At 37.1% G+C, this 20,039-nt stretch overlaps 1 protein-coding gene across 2 annotated transcripts in view; it reads right to left on the bottom strand.

The window, feature by feature from the left end:
* AP3B1 (adaptor related protein complex 3 subunit beta 1) overlaps positions 1 to 20,039 on the bottom strand; it is a 155,437-nt gene that overhangs the window by 118,808 nt on the left and 16,590 nt on the right. For both annotated transcript variants that reach the window (XM_066340008.1, XM_066340009.1), the window contains exons 3-6: positions 16,684 to 16,758; positions 11,436 to 11,531; positions 9,044 to 9,204; positions 3,834 to 3,900 (exon numbers count right to left, since the gene is read on the bottom strand). In XM_066340008.1, the coding sequence (XP_066196105.1) occupies positions 3,834 to 3,900; positions 9,044 to 9,204; positions 11,436 to 11,531; positions 16,684 to 16,758 (399 nt within the window). The remainder of the gene's footprint in view (positions 1 to 3,833; positions 3,901 to 9,043; positions 9,205 to 11,435; positions 11,532 to 16,683; positions 16,759 to 20,039) is intronic.

Genomic DNA, 20,039 nt, shown 5'->3' with positions numbered 1-20,039 from the left:
GGGGCTGCATTCTCGGGTCCTTTTGTTTTCTGTCCTTCAACCTATCTCCAGTTAATCACCGTCCTCCTGCCTGCCATGCCCACATCTCAAAGCTGGCCTTCTTTTCTATTTCACTCACAGATTTTATATCTCCAGTGTTTCTTACCAGACAATCATATCCATAAGCCCTTCCTGTACTATCTTTCCCAAAAATAGGCTTCAATAATAAAAAATACTTGTAAACATCTTATCTGTTTAAAACTTAAATATACTTGCACAGAATCACAGATTTGTTGAAAGACTGTAATTCCTAGTCAGTTACCCCGACTAGGGTATGTTAACAACGGCTTGCACTTGATAATTTTGTATTTTACATTAATTGAGAGCTTGTGCTTTAATTGAATCTTTGTGTTAAGACACTCAAGGAGTAGAGTGATTTTTCATTTATCTCACCAGAAATTTTAATGAAGTGCTGGGTTAAGGTTAGATCTCATCTCATTTTAAGTTTTGCTTACCTCAGCTTATATTAAAATTTACTACTGATTGAGACCTAAAAAAATAAGCACATCCTATACTTCTAAAAAAGGGCTTAATTTTACTATAGTAAAATTCCCCTCCAGTTAATGCCTTGCTACTTCAAATGTAAAACGCCTCTTGGTAATTGAAATACGTTGTGTTTTTTCTGTGCAATAAAAACTGCATTAATGACACACAACAGCATGTTCTCTCTGAAAAAAACTTCCAGGTTTACAGAAATTTAGATGTATCTATACTTAATAGCAATTCTATCTCTAACACAGAGATTACACCAGTAAGTTTCAAAAATCCTGTTTGAGGTCAAATAGCTACAGAAAATAAACAGATTTTGAGTAAAAGTTTACTTCTCATAAAAGTGCAGTCTCAAATATCATCTGAATAACATTAGACTGCTAAATACACAGATAATGTCACTAATTCCATTCTCCCCCCAAGCATGTCCAAATCAAATGGATTAAAAAAATTAAAATGGCTTAAAAAATTCAAAAATTATAATCAAAATCATCAATAATCAATCAGCAATGTTTTATCTCAGATTCAGTGGTTAACATATATCATATTATTGCTTTTCTGAGAACTATTAGTCCTTAAGTACACAGAAGTGCCAAACGTAATGTGACATTTCAATCAAGTGAAAAATGGTTGGAAAACCACTGATATTCAACTAAATCACTAGGAATCTCTCACTCTGGTAAAAAAAAAAAAATTATGAACAAACTGATTTGCTGACATGAATTAGAGCTAGCAGGAGATGACAACTAATGTCAATGTAAGGGAACAGTTCTGCATTTAAATAGAAGGAATCCAAAGATCAGTGTCAAGAAAACATTTGTGGTTCTAGTTACACATAATCACCCTACAAATTTCAGGCACCTTTACTCTCAAAGAGGGAACAGGAATTTGTTGCTGAGACATACCACTTATCAAATACAGACACTTCTTAAGTCTATGACCACAAGCTGTTGTTCCACAGTTTGGTCCCATTTGAAGAACTCCTATGGCAGCAAATGGAACTATTTTTTCTTCAGCAAGACTGCAAAATACTTTCTATAAATGTTTGTCTTTTTTATAAATGTTGAAGGAGTTTTCTCTTTTAGGCTAAGTATATGAAGCGCAGCTCCCCTTAAAGAATTCAAAAAGATGACTCAAATTAACACAAATTTCCCCAGGATGCAGCCTTATTAAACCTATAAAGTCACCAGCTTAAGCCCACATATGTACACACCTGTGCTTAAGGACCTATAAACAGCTGCATCTCCTCCAATCTTGAAGGCTCAAACTAGCTAAAAATGGAATTCTTGGTTTCCCCACTGTGAGGAAATTGCTGTTATCCAATTAGGGGCAAAGAATAAACTTATTCAGATTGGAATTACCTGCCAATGAAACACTTGTTCACTATGCATGTTCTGTTAGTAAACATGGAGGTTTTCTGGGAAGATTCAGTGGTACGTGACAAAAGACAACTACTTAAGAAAAAACTTTGCCACACTAGAGTAGTCCTTCCAAAGCTGTGAAAGATTAGAGACTGATCCATTTTAGACCACCACAAGCTGTGGAGTCTGGTCTGAAAGAGCGTACTTTGTTAGATGCAGAGTCCTAAAGAGAGATCTTTCTGATGTTTACTTTCTGAAATAATTATTCTTCATATTACTTCTCAAACTAGTCAGACTTCTGAAGCTGAAATGTCAGCCCAGACTGGAATCAGGTCTTGCTAGGGAATAGACAAAGAAAGATCAGAGGGAGCAAAAAGTTGTAGCAGTTACCCATGTATGTCTCCAAACACATTCAGAAGACTCAAGTCTGGTCTATCATTTTTAGCTATTGCATCAGGTGGTATCTTTATAGATATGGTGTCCAATACTCAGTGTCACGGAGGTACCAGAATTCTAGCACAGACTAGGCAATAAGCCCATTATCTCATTATAAGTAATTCCAAATTCCAAGGAGTAAATCCTAGAGATCCAAACCTACTCTATACTTTCTTGTTAAAATAAATGTGTAAATGACTAGGCATGGGATAACCATTCGCCATATGATATAAGACCTAGGAAATAGAGTACAAATGCAGGGGGTTTTTTGGCTGGGCTTTTTTTGGTAGTTTTTAGCCCTTTATTCCTCCACGTGTACTACCAACCTAATACCACATTTACAGACTGCATGTATACCAAGAGCATGAACCATGAAATAAAGCACATGAAGAACTACTGCAGGTTCAACTTTACACAAGCTCAAAGGCCTCTGTCAAGTCAAGCACAGACGTAGTCAGGAGACCTAACTGATTTACTGTTTGCTGAACAGCCACCAAGCTCTAACACACCTCTTCCAACAACCCTTCAGTGGCAATAAAACTTTCAGTTGAAAGACATCTTTTAGAGACCAACACCCTTTATGCTCTGAAAATTTTGACTGTATTAGAGCAATGAACAATGTATTAGAACATACAGTCTCAAGTGTTACAAAAACTGGCAAATAGCAGATGAACCAACACACTATCTGGTACCTAGCAATACTTTCCCTTTATCAAAAAGGATTACATTCATTAAATTCGTGAAAAAGAAGAACATGAGAATGTTTTCATTTACAAACCTGGCTTCTCTTTAAACCTAACTTTGATTCTTTGGTCAATTACCTTTCTAGTTTACAAGTGGGAAACTTATTTGCAAAATAAAATGATATAAAGCATGTGACTATTGTGAGACATCCAGGAGTTCATATGGAAAACCTGTAGCTTTATAGGGCAGGTAAAATATAACAGGAGTGTTAAATTTACAGTAATTATGCCAAAACTTCTCTTACTTAGCAGACTAGAAGTGGAAATACTGGCAAGAACAAACAACTGCACAGCAAATATAATTTTTTAACAACTATACACACTGCAAGATAGATGGATGTCAATAGGCATGCTGTGCATCATACACAACTAATTTATTCTTACAGTACTACAAACTATTTGAAATATCAAACTAATTTCCCTATGAAAAAGTGCATATGAAAATTTATAAATAAACCCTTGCACACTGACTCATATTATTATATAACTTTAATTTTAAAAATAAAGTTTAAAAAAGCATACATAAAACACATGCTAACAAAAACATTAACAGACTCATGATGCAAGTAAAATAACATCTTATTAAAGGATAGTCACTATTACAGTCATACTATAAATCCATAAATACACAATGATACTTCTGTCTAAAAACATAAAAAATCACTTTGGCAAGTGTTAGGAAAGTGTATTACTTACTGCTGAATGACAGTCTGGGGAGTAAACTCTTTAAAAAATATATGTATGTGTCACAAAAACTGTTTCTTACCGTACTTCTATCCTTCAAAAGCTTTTCTATCACTTCAATCAACATTTCCTTTTGCTCTGGGTCAAGACTAGAAGGAAAAAATAAAACTATTTTAACTAATTATGTGAGACACATCCAAAATTAAAGCAGTTTTGGTTTTTTGACCTTTAGACACAAGCTAGGAACAAAGAACTTTGAAGAAACCCCCTCCAGAAAAATCCAGTATTCCAAACAACTTATTGCAAAAGAATTTGGCTGGAAGTAAGTTAGGAGTATAAAATTAAATTGTAAATATTATTTTATGTGTGTTCTATAGAAATCTAAACTCCTAAAAAACTAGCAAACTCCTATAAAAACTAGCATCTAAGAAACATAACAGGCCAACCAAAATCACAGAGAACTTGACTGAACTTCAGATGTTAAATGACGAGGTTCTCACTGCTTTTGCAGAAATTAACTTCAGCATGAATATAATTCAGTGGTGAATGAACATCAGGACAAAGAAGATTCATACTTTTATTATCTAATTACCAACATAGAGCTTCGAGTAAGACACTTCAACCACTTTGAAGTTAACCACTAATTTTAGTCAGAAGTACTAGAACTCAAAAATGTGGACATTGTATTCAAGTGTACCTCTACAAATGTGGTGTGCAAGCTACTGAAAAACCGACTGCTTGAAGTCCTACATAAATACCAAAAGCAGAGGAAAAACAAAACTTGCAAGCAACAACCTTTGTAGCATCTTTTCCTGCTACAAGAGCAGAGAAAAATTTGCCAGAGATATCCACTACTGTCAAACTTGCTTCTTAGGCAAGTAAGGACAAACTTTTCACTCCAGATGCTTCCTCTTCATGAATCTATACAGCACGGAAGATTTTAAAACCAAGTCAAGAAATTAGAAACAGAAAGAGAGTACAAACAGCCATAGAGATATGTAGTTCTATGCCATTAAAAAGTCATTTCAACATGGATACAATTATGGGTAAGTGAGAGAATATTTGGTCATTATTGCATACTTGAGTTTTAATGCTGAGTGATGGACTGCCCTAAGGCACAGTATATCCTTCCAGGTATAGATTCACAAAGTCTTTATCTGGCTGAGTATTACTCCACTAAGGTTCTAGGACCTACCAATATTAGAATATGCAAAATGAGTTTCTTAGAAGCCACCATCATCATAAGCAACACAACACATTGTTCCATAAGCACTTCTATGATTAACTTCCATTCCAGTATCTATTTTTGTAAAAGGAGTTTTACTTGATCTTCTGCCAAGGACCAAAACCTTCACAGAAAAAGCCAAAAGTCTTTCAAAAAGGTCTTATTTCAAATTTTTACAATTGGCAGAAAATTTAGAGAGAAATAAATACTCAAGAGCTAAAAATCTTGAGCAAAACTGGGTTTCTTTATGTGATCAAGAAATTCTTCAGTAAGGGGTCCAACAACTGAATTTACATTCCACCCCCTCCACTGTCCTGACATTTCAGACAAGGAAGGGACCATTTCATAGAGAAAATAAAAAAAGACTAGAGGTCTGTGATTTCCTCCCATTATGGCATCTAGTACTAATATGGAACCTACTAACAGCAGTGAAGGGAACTAGTACTTCTCCAAATCTCACTGCTAACCCAGTACAGTTTTCAACTGATGGACAGAGGCTACTAATAACTTTAAAATTATCTCCTAAGTGAAATAAGCAAAACATCTGACATCTTCAGTGCTTAAATTACTTCAACATATCCAGCAATGTTGATTGCACTGGACACCAATGTTGCTGTTCAGACTATGTGTGAAATCATTCCTCTTTGATACGTAAACTTCCAGCTGTTAGGATTGATTGAACTGTTAATAAACAAGCTCTTCTAGGGCAACATCCATCCAAACACCATGACACTAAATACTGGCAAGATTGGAGTACCAAACTTGCATCCAGAACCCTGACTAGAGTACTAACTGAAATACAGAACTATCAAACAGGCAGAAAAGCTACAAAACCCAAAAAGCTAATGGAGCAAACAGATGTACTAGAATAAACTGTTAATACTTCTTACTCAAATGGTTGCAGAAGATGGAGTAGCTACATGAAGTAGAGTGTATTAACTGTTGAGTGGTTTTTTTTACCTCAAGAATCCATCCCCTTCAGGATTCTGATTCTGACCAACTTAAAAAAAAAGTATTCTGAAATTACTTACTTGTTGCAGTAGGTCAATGGTCAGCCTTGCCACCAATGTATGATCAGTGTTGCTGAATTGTCTAGCTGCCAGTCATGAACTCATTTAAACACCTACAAAGATGGCCTGTTAATTACTACCTTCTCTTACTTGCTGGCAAGCCAACTGGGTCTGCCCGTGGGCAGGTTAATTTGATAGCCTCTTCACCAGTTTCCAATACTGCAGCTTCTTCCACTGATTAAGAAAATTACACTTTCTCCCTTCATTCCATGGTTAACTAGCACTATGAGGTACTGGATTTGTACAAATAAGTTTTGAAAATGTGAAAATAAAAGTTCACATCCTTTTTATAAACAGTTCCCAAATCCTACAACTAAGACACAATTTTTAGCTCTAGCTCCACTCAGAAGTAATCATGAAGCTTACTCTAGTCCAGGTAAGGAGGAATTCCCAGATACAGCAGCTCAAAGTCTTGCATTTTGACACCTAGGATGCTTGCATGAAGTGAGTTTTGAAGGATGCACCCTCTGAGGCCCTCTGAACCATTAAGGAAACCTTTATAGAACATCAGTTTCACTAGTTTTCCTTTGTTATGTAAGCTCCATGTCAATTTTACTATCTAGTTTTACTAGGAATTAATGGAAAGTAGGAGGAGGTAAGGCCATTTTCTCCAGATTCTGCTATTGTGTTTTTTACCACGTGCTCTACCTTTTCCAATAAAATGTGTCTTTTTATTGTATTTGCAGGGATAACTTCCATATGCTGCCACTGACATCATATAAGCACAGAATAACATATGAACCAGATATTAAGAAAATAGGCACATTATATTTAGAGATGCAATTATATCTGGAGATCAGATGACAGATGAAAGGTCATTTTTAATCATTTGATTTCAGCATTTTCCAGTTTTGCACCAATTACCAATAAACACTTTAATCTGCTAGTAAAATAAACTTCATTGTCATGAAGAAAAGAAATAGAGGCATCCATTTCAGTTAAAATTCCATGAAACAGCCTGTTGTCCAGATATTACTGTGCCTTGCTGCCACTAACAGACCATCTTCTCCTGCTGAACTACTACAAAGAGTTCTAATCCTATCAGAGAAATAAAAAAAACAGCAAGGAAGGACATTCTATATATAGAGAATAATTCAGGCCAAAAGGTTTTGTGTACTGGAACCAGTTGCTAAGAAAAAATAAACTACTCTAACAGCAGGAAAAGATTCTAAATCCATTCTCATTAGTTAAGTTACATGATAACATGACAGCATTCAGCTCATTAAAAAAAAAACCATTATTATTCTGAAGATTATCAGAAGGAAGGTTTGTCAGAGAGCTGCCATGGAAAAGCCATAGCCTGATGGTCCTGAAATGAACACACCATAAGGCAGCATCTCCAGAGCGCCTTTAAGACTTAGAGAGATTACTAGTAACAGGGCTAAGACTTAGTATGAGGGCCAGTAAGACAAGACTTCCTGTGGGATGTTTATGGGAGAAATGAAAGGCAAGGAAATGGAGGGATGTAAATGATCTTGGGAGGAACAAGAACAGGAGAACAGAGGGAGAGGTGCATAAAAGGATCCAGTTGTGTGTAAATGCTTTGCTGCTCAGTACACTTACCTATCCATTCATGAACCTGATGACTACAGAGGCACAGAGTTACACCATGGGATACACAGGCCACATCAAGTATGAATGCCACTGTGTGACTGCCTAAGAATATCAAACCAGACTACGTGGCTTGGGAAGCCAAGTATTGAAGTGGGGCTGTAGATCTAGGCTGGACATCTGTGTGTATGTCTGAGTGCAATAACTGGAGATTTTGTCTACCAATGGCACAGGGTATTGAGGCAAACTACTGGAGAAACTGTAAGGTCTGGAAGTTTACCATGATACCCATTTTGAGTGTCTGAATTGCTGTTTTTCTCCCCACTTCTTCTCCACCTAATTCAAGACAAGTGGAGATAAGAAGGTATATGGGCCCCTTACAGCATAGTCTTAGTGTCTAAACCCAGGTAACTGTGGGATTCATCAGTGTTCAAGTGAAAGAGTTTGGGCACCTGTGCATCTGACTGAGGGACTCTGTAGTAGGAAGTGCAGAGTTTGCAACACTGTGCATTTGTGTGTGCCATTGACTGGGAAACTGGGGTTCAAAAGCCTATTACTGAAACACTGAGAATCTGGGATTATTATTAGGGATCCATACTGTACACATCCAGGCATGCTAATGCATCTGTGTACTGATTAGCCAGAGTACAACAGGTTAAGGCTGCTGGTGCTGGTACTCTCTGTATGACTGCTCATGTCTGAGTCTGGTGATCTCTATAGATGGTGTATGTGTGCTGTATATGCATCTGTGTGTATGTGCCCATCACAAATGCATGTTCAGAGTTGTGACTGGGTGATTTGAAGGAGCATGGGAACTGCAGCAGTCTCAGGTTACCTAATTCAGAACCCCTTACGTCTCTCAATCTCCACTTTTTGGCTTAGATGAAACAAAAGTGAAGTAGTAGAATAAATGCCTGGCGATGTTTTGCAAAGGTACAGGTTCTGTTGACTCCACCTCAGCAAACCAGTCCCCATGTCTTTTTAAGAACTCCTACACAGCAAGAATTTCTGAAGTAGGAAGAGCTGAAAGATCTGGACTTGCACAGATAAAATTTCTAGAAGTTAGCATTCTTTTGTCACATGTGCAGCAGAATTCCTTCAGGCAAATGCCCAATGCAGGACTAAAGATGCAGACTTGAAACAGTGAATTCACAGATTCTGAGAATACCTGTCAAAATAGCTGTTACACAGATGAAAATAACTAGTAGATTAAAAGACAAAAGATAGTGTATCAGTGTCCTTTTTTATCTCTTTATAGTTAACCTGTTAAGTCTAGCAAGCAAGAGGATTGCTTGAAATACAACCAAACCACCTGAGTGACAGAATGTCCACACCCCCCCATACTTTTAAAGAAATGGATCTGAGACATGCCAAATTCATAGTCTTTATTAACACAGCCCACAACTATCGTAACATTGTTTTTCAGCAATTACCAGAACCACTTACCTGTACAGTTTTTGGATTGCATGGGCTGCATTCTTCCTCACATAAGGAGATAAATCAGAAGACGCTTCCTTAATAGCAAGCATCATAATAGGAACAATAATTGGGACACGTATACTGGATAAAACTCTTAAAGCACTTGCACGGATTAACTGATTAGGATCCTAAAGAACAGGAGTGAAGGGGAGAAATAAAGTAAGGTAGTTCAGAAACACATCATTAAATACACTGCTGTATTTACACTAATTAGTGATGACACATTAAAACATGTAAATCTATCTAAGTCAGACTTGCAAGTGAAGGCCATGCTAATAAGAAAATGTGCCACACTTCATACAAAGAAATTTCCAAAATCAAAAAAAGTAAAAAAAATTAAGACAGACAGCATTAAACATTATGAAAATATGAAAAGTTTAGAAAGGAAAATATTAACATAAGGCAGCTTTCCAAAACATGTTAATTATGGATGAAAAATACCAATATTTTATGTAATAATCTGATACATTTGCTGCAATCCAAGTGGAATTCGGATATTCTGACACACTACCCCAATTTTATTACTTATATTTATGAAATAGCAAATAAAAATGCTCTCAGTTGTGAGACACCCATTCAAGTTCTTGACAAAATATCCATTTTATACTTTACTGTAAGATATAAAATGAAGCCAGTAGCAAAAATAGTATTAAGGAATATGTCAAAAGATTAGGCTAAATGTTTTTGAGACTCTTTTCTACTTCTTATTCTCTATTCCTTTGCCCCATTTCTTGGTCAATTTTGCAATACTAGGGTTAGCTTGGAGATCCAACACATCTGTATTTGGATGAACTGTTACGTAAACTTTATCCATTAATCATGGGCTTGAGACACAAAGAAAAAATGCTGCTTATTTGAGTACTAAATCCCCTGAAATCTAGCAAAGTGAAACTGCAGCACCATTAATTAATTATACTGTACAGTGTCTTGCCAGAAGGTAGCCTCCCAAAGAACATTTCTCCCAAGGACTGAGAGCTGGCAACATGTATTTTCAGACTGGTATTACATAAATACGACTTCATCTAAGATCTCCAAATTCCTACATCTTAGAAGCTTCTAAGTAATAAGTATCTGGATGGTGAAAGCCCTTTATCTGACTGTTAAATATATGACTGTTATATATCTGACTGTTATATATGGGAAAATTTCTTGCTCCTACCAGAGTTTGCAAAGCTTATCTGCAATCACTTAAGTTTAAAATAAAAAGCTCCTTCAATAGAGGAAGGCAAAAAAAAATCTCCACACATAAAGCCAAATTATAATCATTACGAAATGAGAAACAAAACATTATAAAAAATGAAGAGACCTATCTTTGATAGCAGGCTTAGTAACTTCTTTAGTTGCAGACAATCTCCACCAGTTTTGTGTCTACCCCTTGCCACACCCCAAGTTCTGTTTTTGCTACTCAGCCACAACATTATCACTCCTCCCTGTGCTCTCATTACCCACAGCTTTTAAAAGAGTCATGTCATGAGGAATGTTCACTGTACACATACATCACAAAGATCACTGAATACAAAGTCATTTGAATTCTATCTTTTCATGGCAGTCAGAGATAGCGAAGGCAGTACATATGACACTGGGATGAAAGTTCAAGAGCAGAAAGCTCTCTAGTGGGTGTGGGATCCCCTCCCACAGCTGCACAACTGGTGCTCTGACTGCAACAAGATGCAAGGTGTGGGTTAAGTGAAATAACAGAAATGAGCCTAGAGTACAAGAAGAGTACACGAAGAGCCCAATCGTCTCTTACAAAAACTGGCAGAATTCCAGAACAGAGACTTAAGAAAACTTTCTTCTCTCCAAGCCACACTTAAAAGGCAATTCTAAACTTTGCTGCCTACTCTCATTTCTCATTGTTATCTGATTTGAAACAAAACAGTATAAAGAGATATTTTTAGAATGCTTTAATGAAAAAGTACCATGTGCAAGACACTGAATATTTTAATTTAGGTACTACCGTCTTCCTTATGTTTCAGTTCTCTGCTGTACACAAAGCTCTCTCTTTTACATAACCTAAAAGGAACATAGGTCGCTCATGGTAATAACACGGTTGTTTTCCACACACACAAGTTACACTGGAATGAGAAAAGTCATTCCAGAAATTAAATGTTTGGCATGCGATTTGAAAACACTGTTCTGCTGTTTTTCTTAAGTGAAGTAATTTTACTTCTTTCAGGCTTACTTAGCTGCTTGACAAGGTTTGAGGTAGCAGAGAAAAACTTGGTCAATCATGTAACTTAAAACTACTTTACCAGATGTTTACATGCTTTAGTTTATCATACTACACTTACACAAATATTTTTATTTTTGTGCTACCAGCTCAGAATTCCATATAAATTGTTATTTAGTAGTCACTCACTTTTAAAGCACGTTGGAAAGTACTGATGGACAATAATGCCAGATCTTGCTGTTCCTCTGCGTAGCGCATCAGATAAACATATACAAGCTTTTTTATCTGGAAAGAAAAAAAATCACACTGAGTATCACTATGAAAAAGTTTTAGAATTCTCTAAAACCAGCTTCTAGGTTTCAGATTTTTATCAACGTTTTCTTCTTTGAAGAAAAAGCCAATATACCCCTGGAGCACTTGTGTGCTTCTCCAATGTCTTATGAAACACCTGAGGTACTGCAATGCTACCTGCTACCTAATTAATGAAACACTCAGATGAAGGCTAGTAACACAAAGTTCTGGTTTACATAATTAACTAGTAAATTAAGAGTATAATAATCTAAGATGTTGACAGGGGGAAACTGATCATTTGAGCACACTTTTTTTTTTTCTTATAGAAAACAGGTAAAAGTGTAATGGCCAGTAATTTCAACAAGTTCATTTTATTTTACCCTGAAATTCAAAATAAATTACTTTAACACATCTGAAAGCAAATACAACTTAGAGTGAAGTGTGGTAACTTACCCATCTCAAATCTGATTAAAAGAGCACTTACCTTGGGTGAAAACAAAGGATGTTAGATTCTATGACTATGAACATACAAAAGATGCAATATAAACATGCTACAAAGAATACAATGTCCAAAGATTAAGAAAACCTCAGTATGAATTTGGACAGGGTGGTTTTCAATTTAGTTCACTTTACTCCTCATACCCAGGAAGTAGTGAAAACATTTTTTTACATTTGAGTAGTAAACTACTTGTTGGGGTTTATAATGGAAAATGCTGAAAGACCCTCAACAACAGCTGTGCTAATTACTGTCACTATCGGAAGATCTATCTTTGTGCAAATTCTGGCAAAGAAAACATAATATTAAATCACAGAAGGTTACACCATACTAAATTATGTTTCGTTCAGCTACAGAGTGGTAGCAATCAACATTGACCACAAGAGGCCTGTGCACTGAATGACTGCAGGTGTACAAAGAAAGCCTTCTTTCCTTGAAACCACTCTGTGACTAGAAATGAAAGCACTCAGAGCTTCATGACTACACTATTCTTTTACCATTTACCTTCATTCAATGTTAAAATGCTCTGTTCTATAAAGCTAATCATAACAGGAGCACATTGGGCTTGAGGAACAAAGGCAGATTTGTTTAATTAATTCATCAATATAAACATATAAAAATCCATGAATTATTGATGAAGACTAATTTTTGTTCTATACCATCAATGGTTTATTAGGTCACTTTTTGTATCCTTACCATTCATGATTTGATGCACATAACCAAGCTGAGGTCAGCACGCACTTAAAACAAAAAAAACTCTAAGGTACTTCTGTAAACAATAAGATGTCCTTTGCTTCTCTTCAAATAAATTAATATGTTATACTACTTTTTCATCTCCATTTTCCTGCTTCAGAGCACTGAGCCCTGATTTAAAAAAAAACATACAGGAGCCATTTCTGGGCAGGAAATTCACATGGATACAAAGTCACAGAATTGTAGGATGTTCTGAGTTGGATGGGACCACAAGGATCATTGAGACCTACTCTTCAATTAATGGCCCATACAGGGATGTACGGCCCATGCAACTGTGGTGTTATTAGCACCATGCTCTAACCAACTGAGCTATTCTCAGGCTTACTCAGATAAAACAGTGTATTTTGTGCTACCACATTGCAGCAAATTGTACAGACAGATTTAGATAAGGATTCTTAGGAAGAGGGAAAAATTTGGGCAAATATTTTTGGGAAACAGGATCAATGTACTAATAATCTGACTTAATCTAGTAATTTCTCATCATTTCAGAAGCATCCTAAAACATGGACCATGATAAATGTTCCTGAGACAGAAAAGGTCTAATTACATGGCTGTAAGTACACCTACAGTATGACCTAAACGTATCATGTAACTCAAGTTGATGAAGAAATTTGTCAGGCGGCTGAAATGTCCTGACCTCTTTTCAGTTTAATAGTCTCTTCCTGCACAAAGATCTAAGCAATAAGTGGTGGAAAAAACTACTAAGAAGGAAAGTTTAACTACAGCACAGAAGATGACATGTGAATTCACATAACTGTCTATTTATTTTAAAATAGGAGAAAAGGCCCATAAAATATAAACAATGAAAGGCTTCTGCTAATAATGTTCCATTATACGATAAGGCCTCATCTTCCCACCCACAAAGCATCCCCCACAAGAAGGAGGGAGGAATGTGTGCACACAACCCTCTGCTCTAGCTTCTCCCAAGCCCATGAGAGGAACCGTTGGTTCAGAGATGCTTTAAACATCTCTGTTTAAAACACAGTAAGAGAAACATAGTAAGAGGAGGGAAACCAAACTTAGGACTTGGAGAAAGGATACCCTGTCACACCCCTCCCAGAACAACCTCAGGAAAGCCTCACATCCTATGCCCAGGTGTTAAAACCACCTAGACTCAACAAAGACCAGAGCACCTTTCAGACTGAAGGTGTTTTATGTCTACAGAAATGGGACACAGATGAAAAGTATTTTAAACAAGACATAGGATATTTTGAGGAAAAACTAAAGAGGAGGAGAAGCAAGTGAATCAAGTGAAGCAAGTGAATACATGATCTGGAAAAGATTAAGTCAAGGAAAAACAGAGGGATAAGATGCCTGAACAGCTTGATAGTTGGTACATCTGTCCTTCTGTTCCCTTCATGTGAATAGCATAGTCTGTCATTGACTCATTAAATTTCATTTTCACTGTTTTCCTTGGTGAGGTACTCTTTATTCAGTGTGAAGATGCATTTACATGCCTGCAACTACAGTCAGGGCACAGGCTGGAGGGCTGCTGAGTCCACAGGCACCAGCAACTGGAGAGACCAGAGTGAGAGGACTTAAGTATGACTCCAGCAACTGCGATGTGACATCAAGCCATAGGGATCTCTGAGTCCAAGGTGGCCAGCATCTGGAAGTGAGGGTGTGGTGGCCAAAATCCAGCCTGGGACCACAGACTAGACAGTCCATGAGCATGTGTGTAACTGAAGAGACCAGAATATGTGAAACCAAGCACAAGCCAGTATGTCTGTGGTGCCAGTGGCTGGAATGGGTGCAGGTGCACGAGTGCATCAAGCTGCACCAGCTGACAAGTAGGTGAAGTGGCCTGGGAAGGAATTAGCTGTGGGTCTGAGCATCTAAAGGCAAGACCACAGGAGGAGCAGGCTATGGCACAGATCAATGAAGTCCCATCCAGCTGCAAGGAAAGCCCATTGCCTGTGGGTCTCTAGGGGCAAGAACCATGTTTTTTTGTGCCTCTCTTCAAGGGTAAAACCACGGGGGTTTAGATAGTAGAGGAGCAAGGAAGTTCTGGCCAGGTCCAGTTGTAGGTGTGCACAGGTGCACACACCTGTGTGTCCAAGGGTAAGTCCATGAGGGAGCAGGGGAATCCTGCTTTAGAGGCCTTCATATGTGTAAAGATGTACCAGCAAATGAAAAAGGGCTACAGCCTGATGGGTGCCAAGCTGATGGTGCTGTTTGTGTTCACCTGAATAGCCTGGGACAATTTATGTGGCTGCCTCTGTAAGTACATATTTGTTCTGTATATAAACAGATACAGTATTTATGTCTATGTGCACACCTACCAGGGATCCAGTCCCAGCTTCACTACCGGTTGGGCTTAAAGCTGGAACTGGGACAGTCTTGCCTCTATCAGACTAGAGGTTCCAGCCTTAACAGTTAAAAACACTCCAGATGAATAATAATGTTTAAGGTGTAAGGTCTCCATGTTTAAAACTGCACTTAAGATTACTCGTAACTTACAAACACAAATTACAGTGAAACAGAGTACTTAACTAGTCTGTTTTCTCATACCATATGTTTTTGCTGCCCTTTACTAAAAGTAAATTACAACTTCTAAAATTATTTTAATACAGTAAGTTCCTGAAAGACTCTGAATTTGCATGTTTGCACACTTACACATCCTTGACTTACCAGGGCTCAATATTTGGCCTTCACCAAATATATCCACTCTCTCAAAGAACAAAAAAACATAAAGTCTTCAAAGTAGTAACTAAAAAAGAATAATTTCTTTAAAGCTAAAATTAAACTTAAACTTGACTATTACCCATCCATGTAAATATGGAAGAAAACTGATGTTTTATCCATTATATCATGACATGTTAGAGTGAGAAAGGAGTTTGCTGAAGCCATTATTATAGCAAATATAATCTTCAGTGCCATATGCCAGGGAAAAATAATTTTTTGTTCCCATTAATACTAAAGGCTGAAAAAGACATATATAAATAATAAAGGCATTTTCAGAAGAGGACAGAAGAACTGAAGCATGCATTCAAATTACTTCTCTCCTTAAAATCCAATACTTCAAACAACTGTTGCCCACACTTTTCAAAAATTACAATCCTGAGCAGCAGGAAGTAAGTAAAGTCACTGCATGTTCATTCTACTTTCATCAAACTGCTGCTTGTTAAAGCATCATGAGGTCTCAAACCATAAACTTACAGATGCTATTTTTATCGAAATCTCATTTGTCAAGTCAACTAGAACTCTGACACTTCTGCAGGGAATCTGTCAGTGTATGCACAGTAATGCTAGTGAGCCTCAGAGTTACATTTTCTACATACACCCCGTGGTTATACAACAGTAACCCTGTGGATTTAAACACATCATCATTTAACACAACCTCAATTTTTTAGCATTCTGGAAATCTATTTTCACTAATTTCCACTAGTCCGAGATGGATTTTTCCCCCCTTGCTTTCTTGTGAGAAACAAAAACATAGAGAAGCAAGCTACTCTGTGTGTCTAATAACACCTAATATGGACGCAAGAACACACTTTTTTTTTACCCAACCATTCATTACCTTCCAGCTTTATCTGCAACAGACATTAAAAAATACAATGTAGCACAAACTCAAGCTTTGCAAAAAGCGCCACACTTCAAATAAACTAACTTTCCTCAATTACCACCATACTACACAAACTTTCTAAAATTAAGTAATTTTTTAAATGTAAAGAGCTAGTATTCCTTCCTCCAAATCACCCAGCGGGTTTCCTTAGTTTATGTATAAAAATTATTATCATAATGCCATTATTGAAATAAACTCCTAAAAATTTCCATTAATGATACTAGAGATTTATGCTTTTTGTTGAAGCAATTAGGCTTCAACATAATACAATTAGATAAAATTTTCATAAACAGATTTTCCATAACAGTATGTTTAACAAGTGAAAGGAATACCTCAATATTTTTACTGGCAACATTCTTCACAACAGCAGGAAACAGCTCAGAAGCATTTTTTCCCTTTGCAATCATCTGAAAAAAAATAGACAAATCTTAATAATGTAACAATATAATTTATTAAAATTTGGGTTGGGTTTTGTTGCTTTATTACAGATATTAATTTCAAATCTCCTTCCTATGAAATCAAGGATAAAGATGTAGGGTTTTCTTAATTATTAGACCTTACAGGACACAATCTATACAATAAAAACAGTTGGGTGCTGGCTGGTATTGAGTTTGCTGGAGTGGAATTCATTAACTGGACTTTAACATATAAGAGAGCAAATAATTTTTAATGCTTTCAAAATTACTAAAAAAAAAGATGCTGATAATCCAAAAAGCCCCGCAGAATTACCTTCTGAGAGCTGGAGTGTGAAAAAAAGACACCCAACAACCCAACAAGATCCAAGAAATTCTACAAGGTTAAGTCCTAGTCCTTTTCACTGGAACAACTGCGGTTTGCAACAGAACCAAGGCGAAAAATAAAAATAAACATCACACTTTAAAAGCAAAGCAAAGTTATTTTCCATAGCAAGATAAACACAGAAGGCCTTTAAGTGTTTATACAGAACAGAAAATATACAAAAGCCACACAGTAAAAGCAAGATCAAAAAACCCACCAACTTTTTTCTTTTAAAGGAAGTTCTTATGTTTGATCACGAACAAGGCATGTCACAAACAATAAAACTGTCACAATAAAGATCATAAACATCAAAACCCTGGCTTAGCTTCAGTTCTTGTACAAACAGCTTAAGAAGGAAGTTATTTGCAGGAAACCGGGTACATACAAAGGAATAAAATACTTTCATATACATTATATCTGTACAATGTTGTACTTAGATACAGAATATCTGGCAGTACTTTATGTCTAAACTGCAAACTCTGGTGTTTCAGGATCATTTTACATCAAGTTCAGCACTGCTGAATACACACCCAAAGCATTCCCAGCCCTAAGAATCTGAATGTCTTGCTCAAAGTCAATATTCAGCCAGCCAAACATCAAATTAATCAGAAAACACAAAATCTCACTAAGAAATCATAGATTCTTGCCTTTAAACTGACCTTTAAAACTCAAGTCCTGCAGCAAGCAGGAACATCTTCAAGAGGTTCACAGATCAGGTTGCTCAAAGGCCCATCACTGAATGTTTCCAAGGATGGAAACCATCTCTCTGGGCAACCTGTTGCAGTGTTTCACCACCATCACTGCAAAATTTTCCTTGTATCTAATCTAAATCAATTGTCTTTTAGTTTAAAACCCTCCCCACTCATCCAATCATCACAGGCCCTACTGGAAAGTCCCTCTACAGCTTTCACATAGACTCAGCTTTACATGCTATAATGTCTCCCCAGAACCTTCTCTTCTCCAGGCTGAATAACCCCAACTCTCTCAGCCTGCCCTCATAGGAGAGGTGCTCCAGCCCCCAGATCCTTTTTGTGGTCTGCTCTGGACCCACTGAAAGGTGTCTGTTTTTCCTGTGCTGAGGACTGCAGAACTGTATATGGTTCTTCAGGTCAGGACTCTGGTACAAGGGCAGAGTAGAGACGCATAATCCTCTTCCTCAACCTGCTGGCCACATCTTCTGGGCTATTAGTAAATACTGTCAGCTCAAAATCACCATTTCATCCACCAGTGCACCCAAGTTCTTCTTGTCAGAGCTGTTCTGGATCCCTTCATCCATCAGCCTGTGCTGATATTGGGGGTGCCGTTACTCAAGGGCTGGACCTTGTACTTGACCTTGTTGAACCCGTGATACTGCCATGGGTCCACATCACAACTTTGTCCAGATCCCTCTGGATGGCATTCCATCCCTCACTCATGTCGACAGCACCACTCAGTTTTGTGTTGCCTGCAGATTTGGTGAAGGTGCACTCAAGCCCATCATCTATGTCATTAATGAAGATATCAAACAGTACTGGTCCCAGTACAGACCCCTGAGGGACATCCCTTGTCACCAATATCCACTAGGGTCTAACATACATAAGCAACAACAAATATTCAGGGATCCAATAAAGAAACAAGAGTTCCGCAGCTACAGCTACTCCCATCCATAACCATTGCATTCCAACCATTACTTAACATTATGCAGCTAATTAAATTTCCTATTCTCAACTCAGAGATCTGTTTCATTGATAAAACACACTAGAAGCATGAAGAATTATGATGTTATGCAACAAAAGCAAGAACACCCACAGCCAGGCAACACCTGGTAAACTGCATATTCTGAGAAGCTTAGAAGAAGTATGCTGGAAAGAAGAAGCCACCTGTAGTTCAAGCTATTACTCAGTCTTTTAAAAGGGTGTAAGAGCAGCTGCCCAGCATGACATTTTGATCTAACCCATTTAAACACCTTAAACTGTTTATTGCTGCTGTATTAAAACACAGGAAGTGACGCACTGTGAAAAAGCAAGCACATTAAATGAGTTCCAAGGGGTTTTTAACTAAGAATGTAAAATCAATTTACTGCTTTCAGGACATGAGAACATGAGGGTCTCCACAAAAAATGCCAAATTCAGAATGATGAGGTAGAAGCTAGCAACAAGATGCCTTGCAGAGAACTAAGACAGAATGAAAAATTATCACCTTATCTTGGTGCAACAGAAGTTACTATACTCAAAACCAGGGATGATCCTCAGACCTCCCTGACAGACTGCAATGGTATGACTCCATGCATTACTGGGATTATTTAACTGATCTACCATAATAGCTCCAGTGTACCATGTAAATATGTATTTAGGGTCTTTTAGAAGAGTGTATTTTGACTCATTATTGCATAACGATACATGTAGATCCTCCTTAGCTCATGGATCATTAACCTGAAAGAATGTAATGGCTCTTCACAAGACTAAGGTCTATCAGGTCATTTTTGTTGCTGTGCCTAGACATTCTCCATTTGTGTTGTCTGATATACCTGGAGCTTCTGTACAAAAACTTTCATTCTAGCATAAGTGCTGTGTAATGTCAAGAGGTACTAACAATTTTTTTCCATGTGAGAGACATGGATGATACACCCTGAGGGAAATCAGGCACATGACTGTTTCCTAAATTTATGCTCTGAAATCTTCAAGAGTGAAATTCCACTGATTTTTCCACAGAAATTCAAACATACGGTTTCAAGATCTGGTAGTGGTTGTTGAAATATCAGTGAATGTTTTAAAAGAAATACCAGCTTCATGTTTTCATGCATATAGTAGAATATGTATACATAAAAGATTATTTCTAAACCGAAAGTGCTGTTCATATTCTTCCAAAGATTGCAATTATTTTATTGCACATATACAGGGAAGAAACACACAAAATAACATACTCATTAAGA

Source organism: Sylvia atricapilla, chromosome Z (assembly GCF_009819655.1).
Source record: "Sylvia atricapilla isolate bSylAtr1 chromosome Z, bSylAtr1.pri, whole genome shotgun sequence".
In the NCBI taxonomy this organism is placed as follows: domain Eukaryota; kingdom Metazoa; phylum Chordata; class Aves; order Passeriformes; family Sylviidae; genus Sylvia; species Sylvia atricapilla.
Note: the sequence above shows the minus strand (reverse complement) of the source record. Positions and strands in the feature narration are given on the sequence as shown.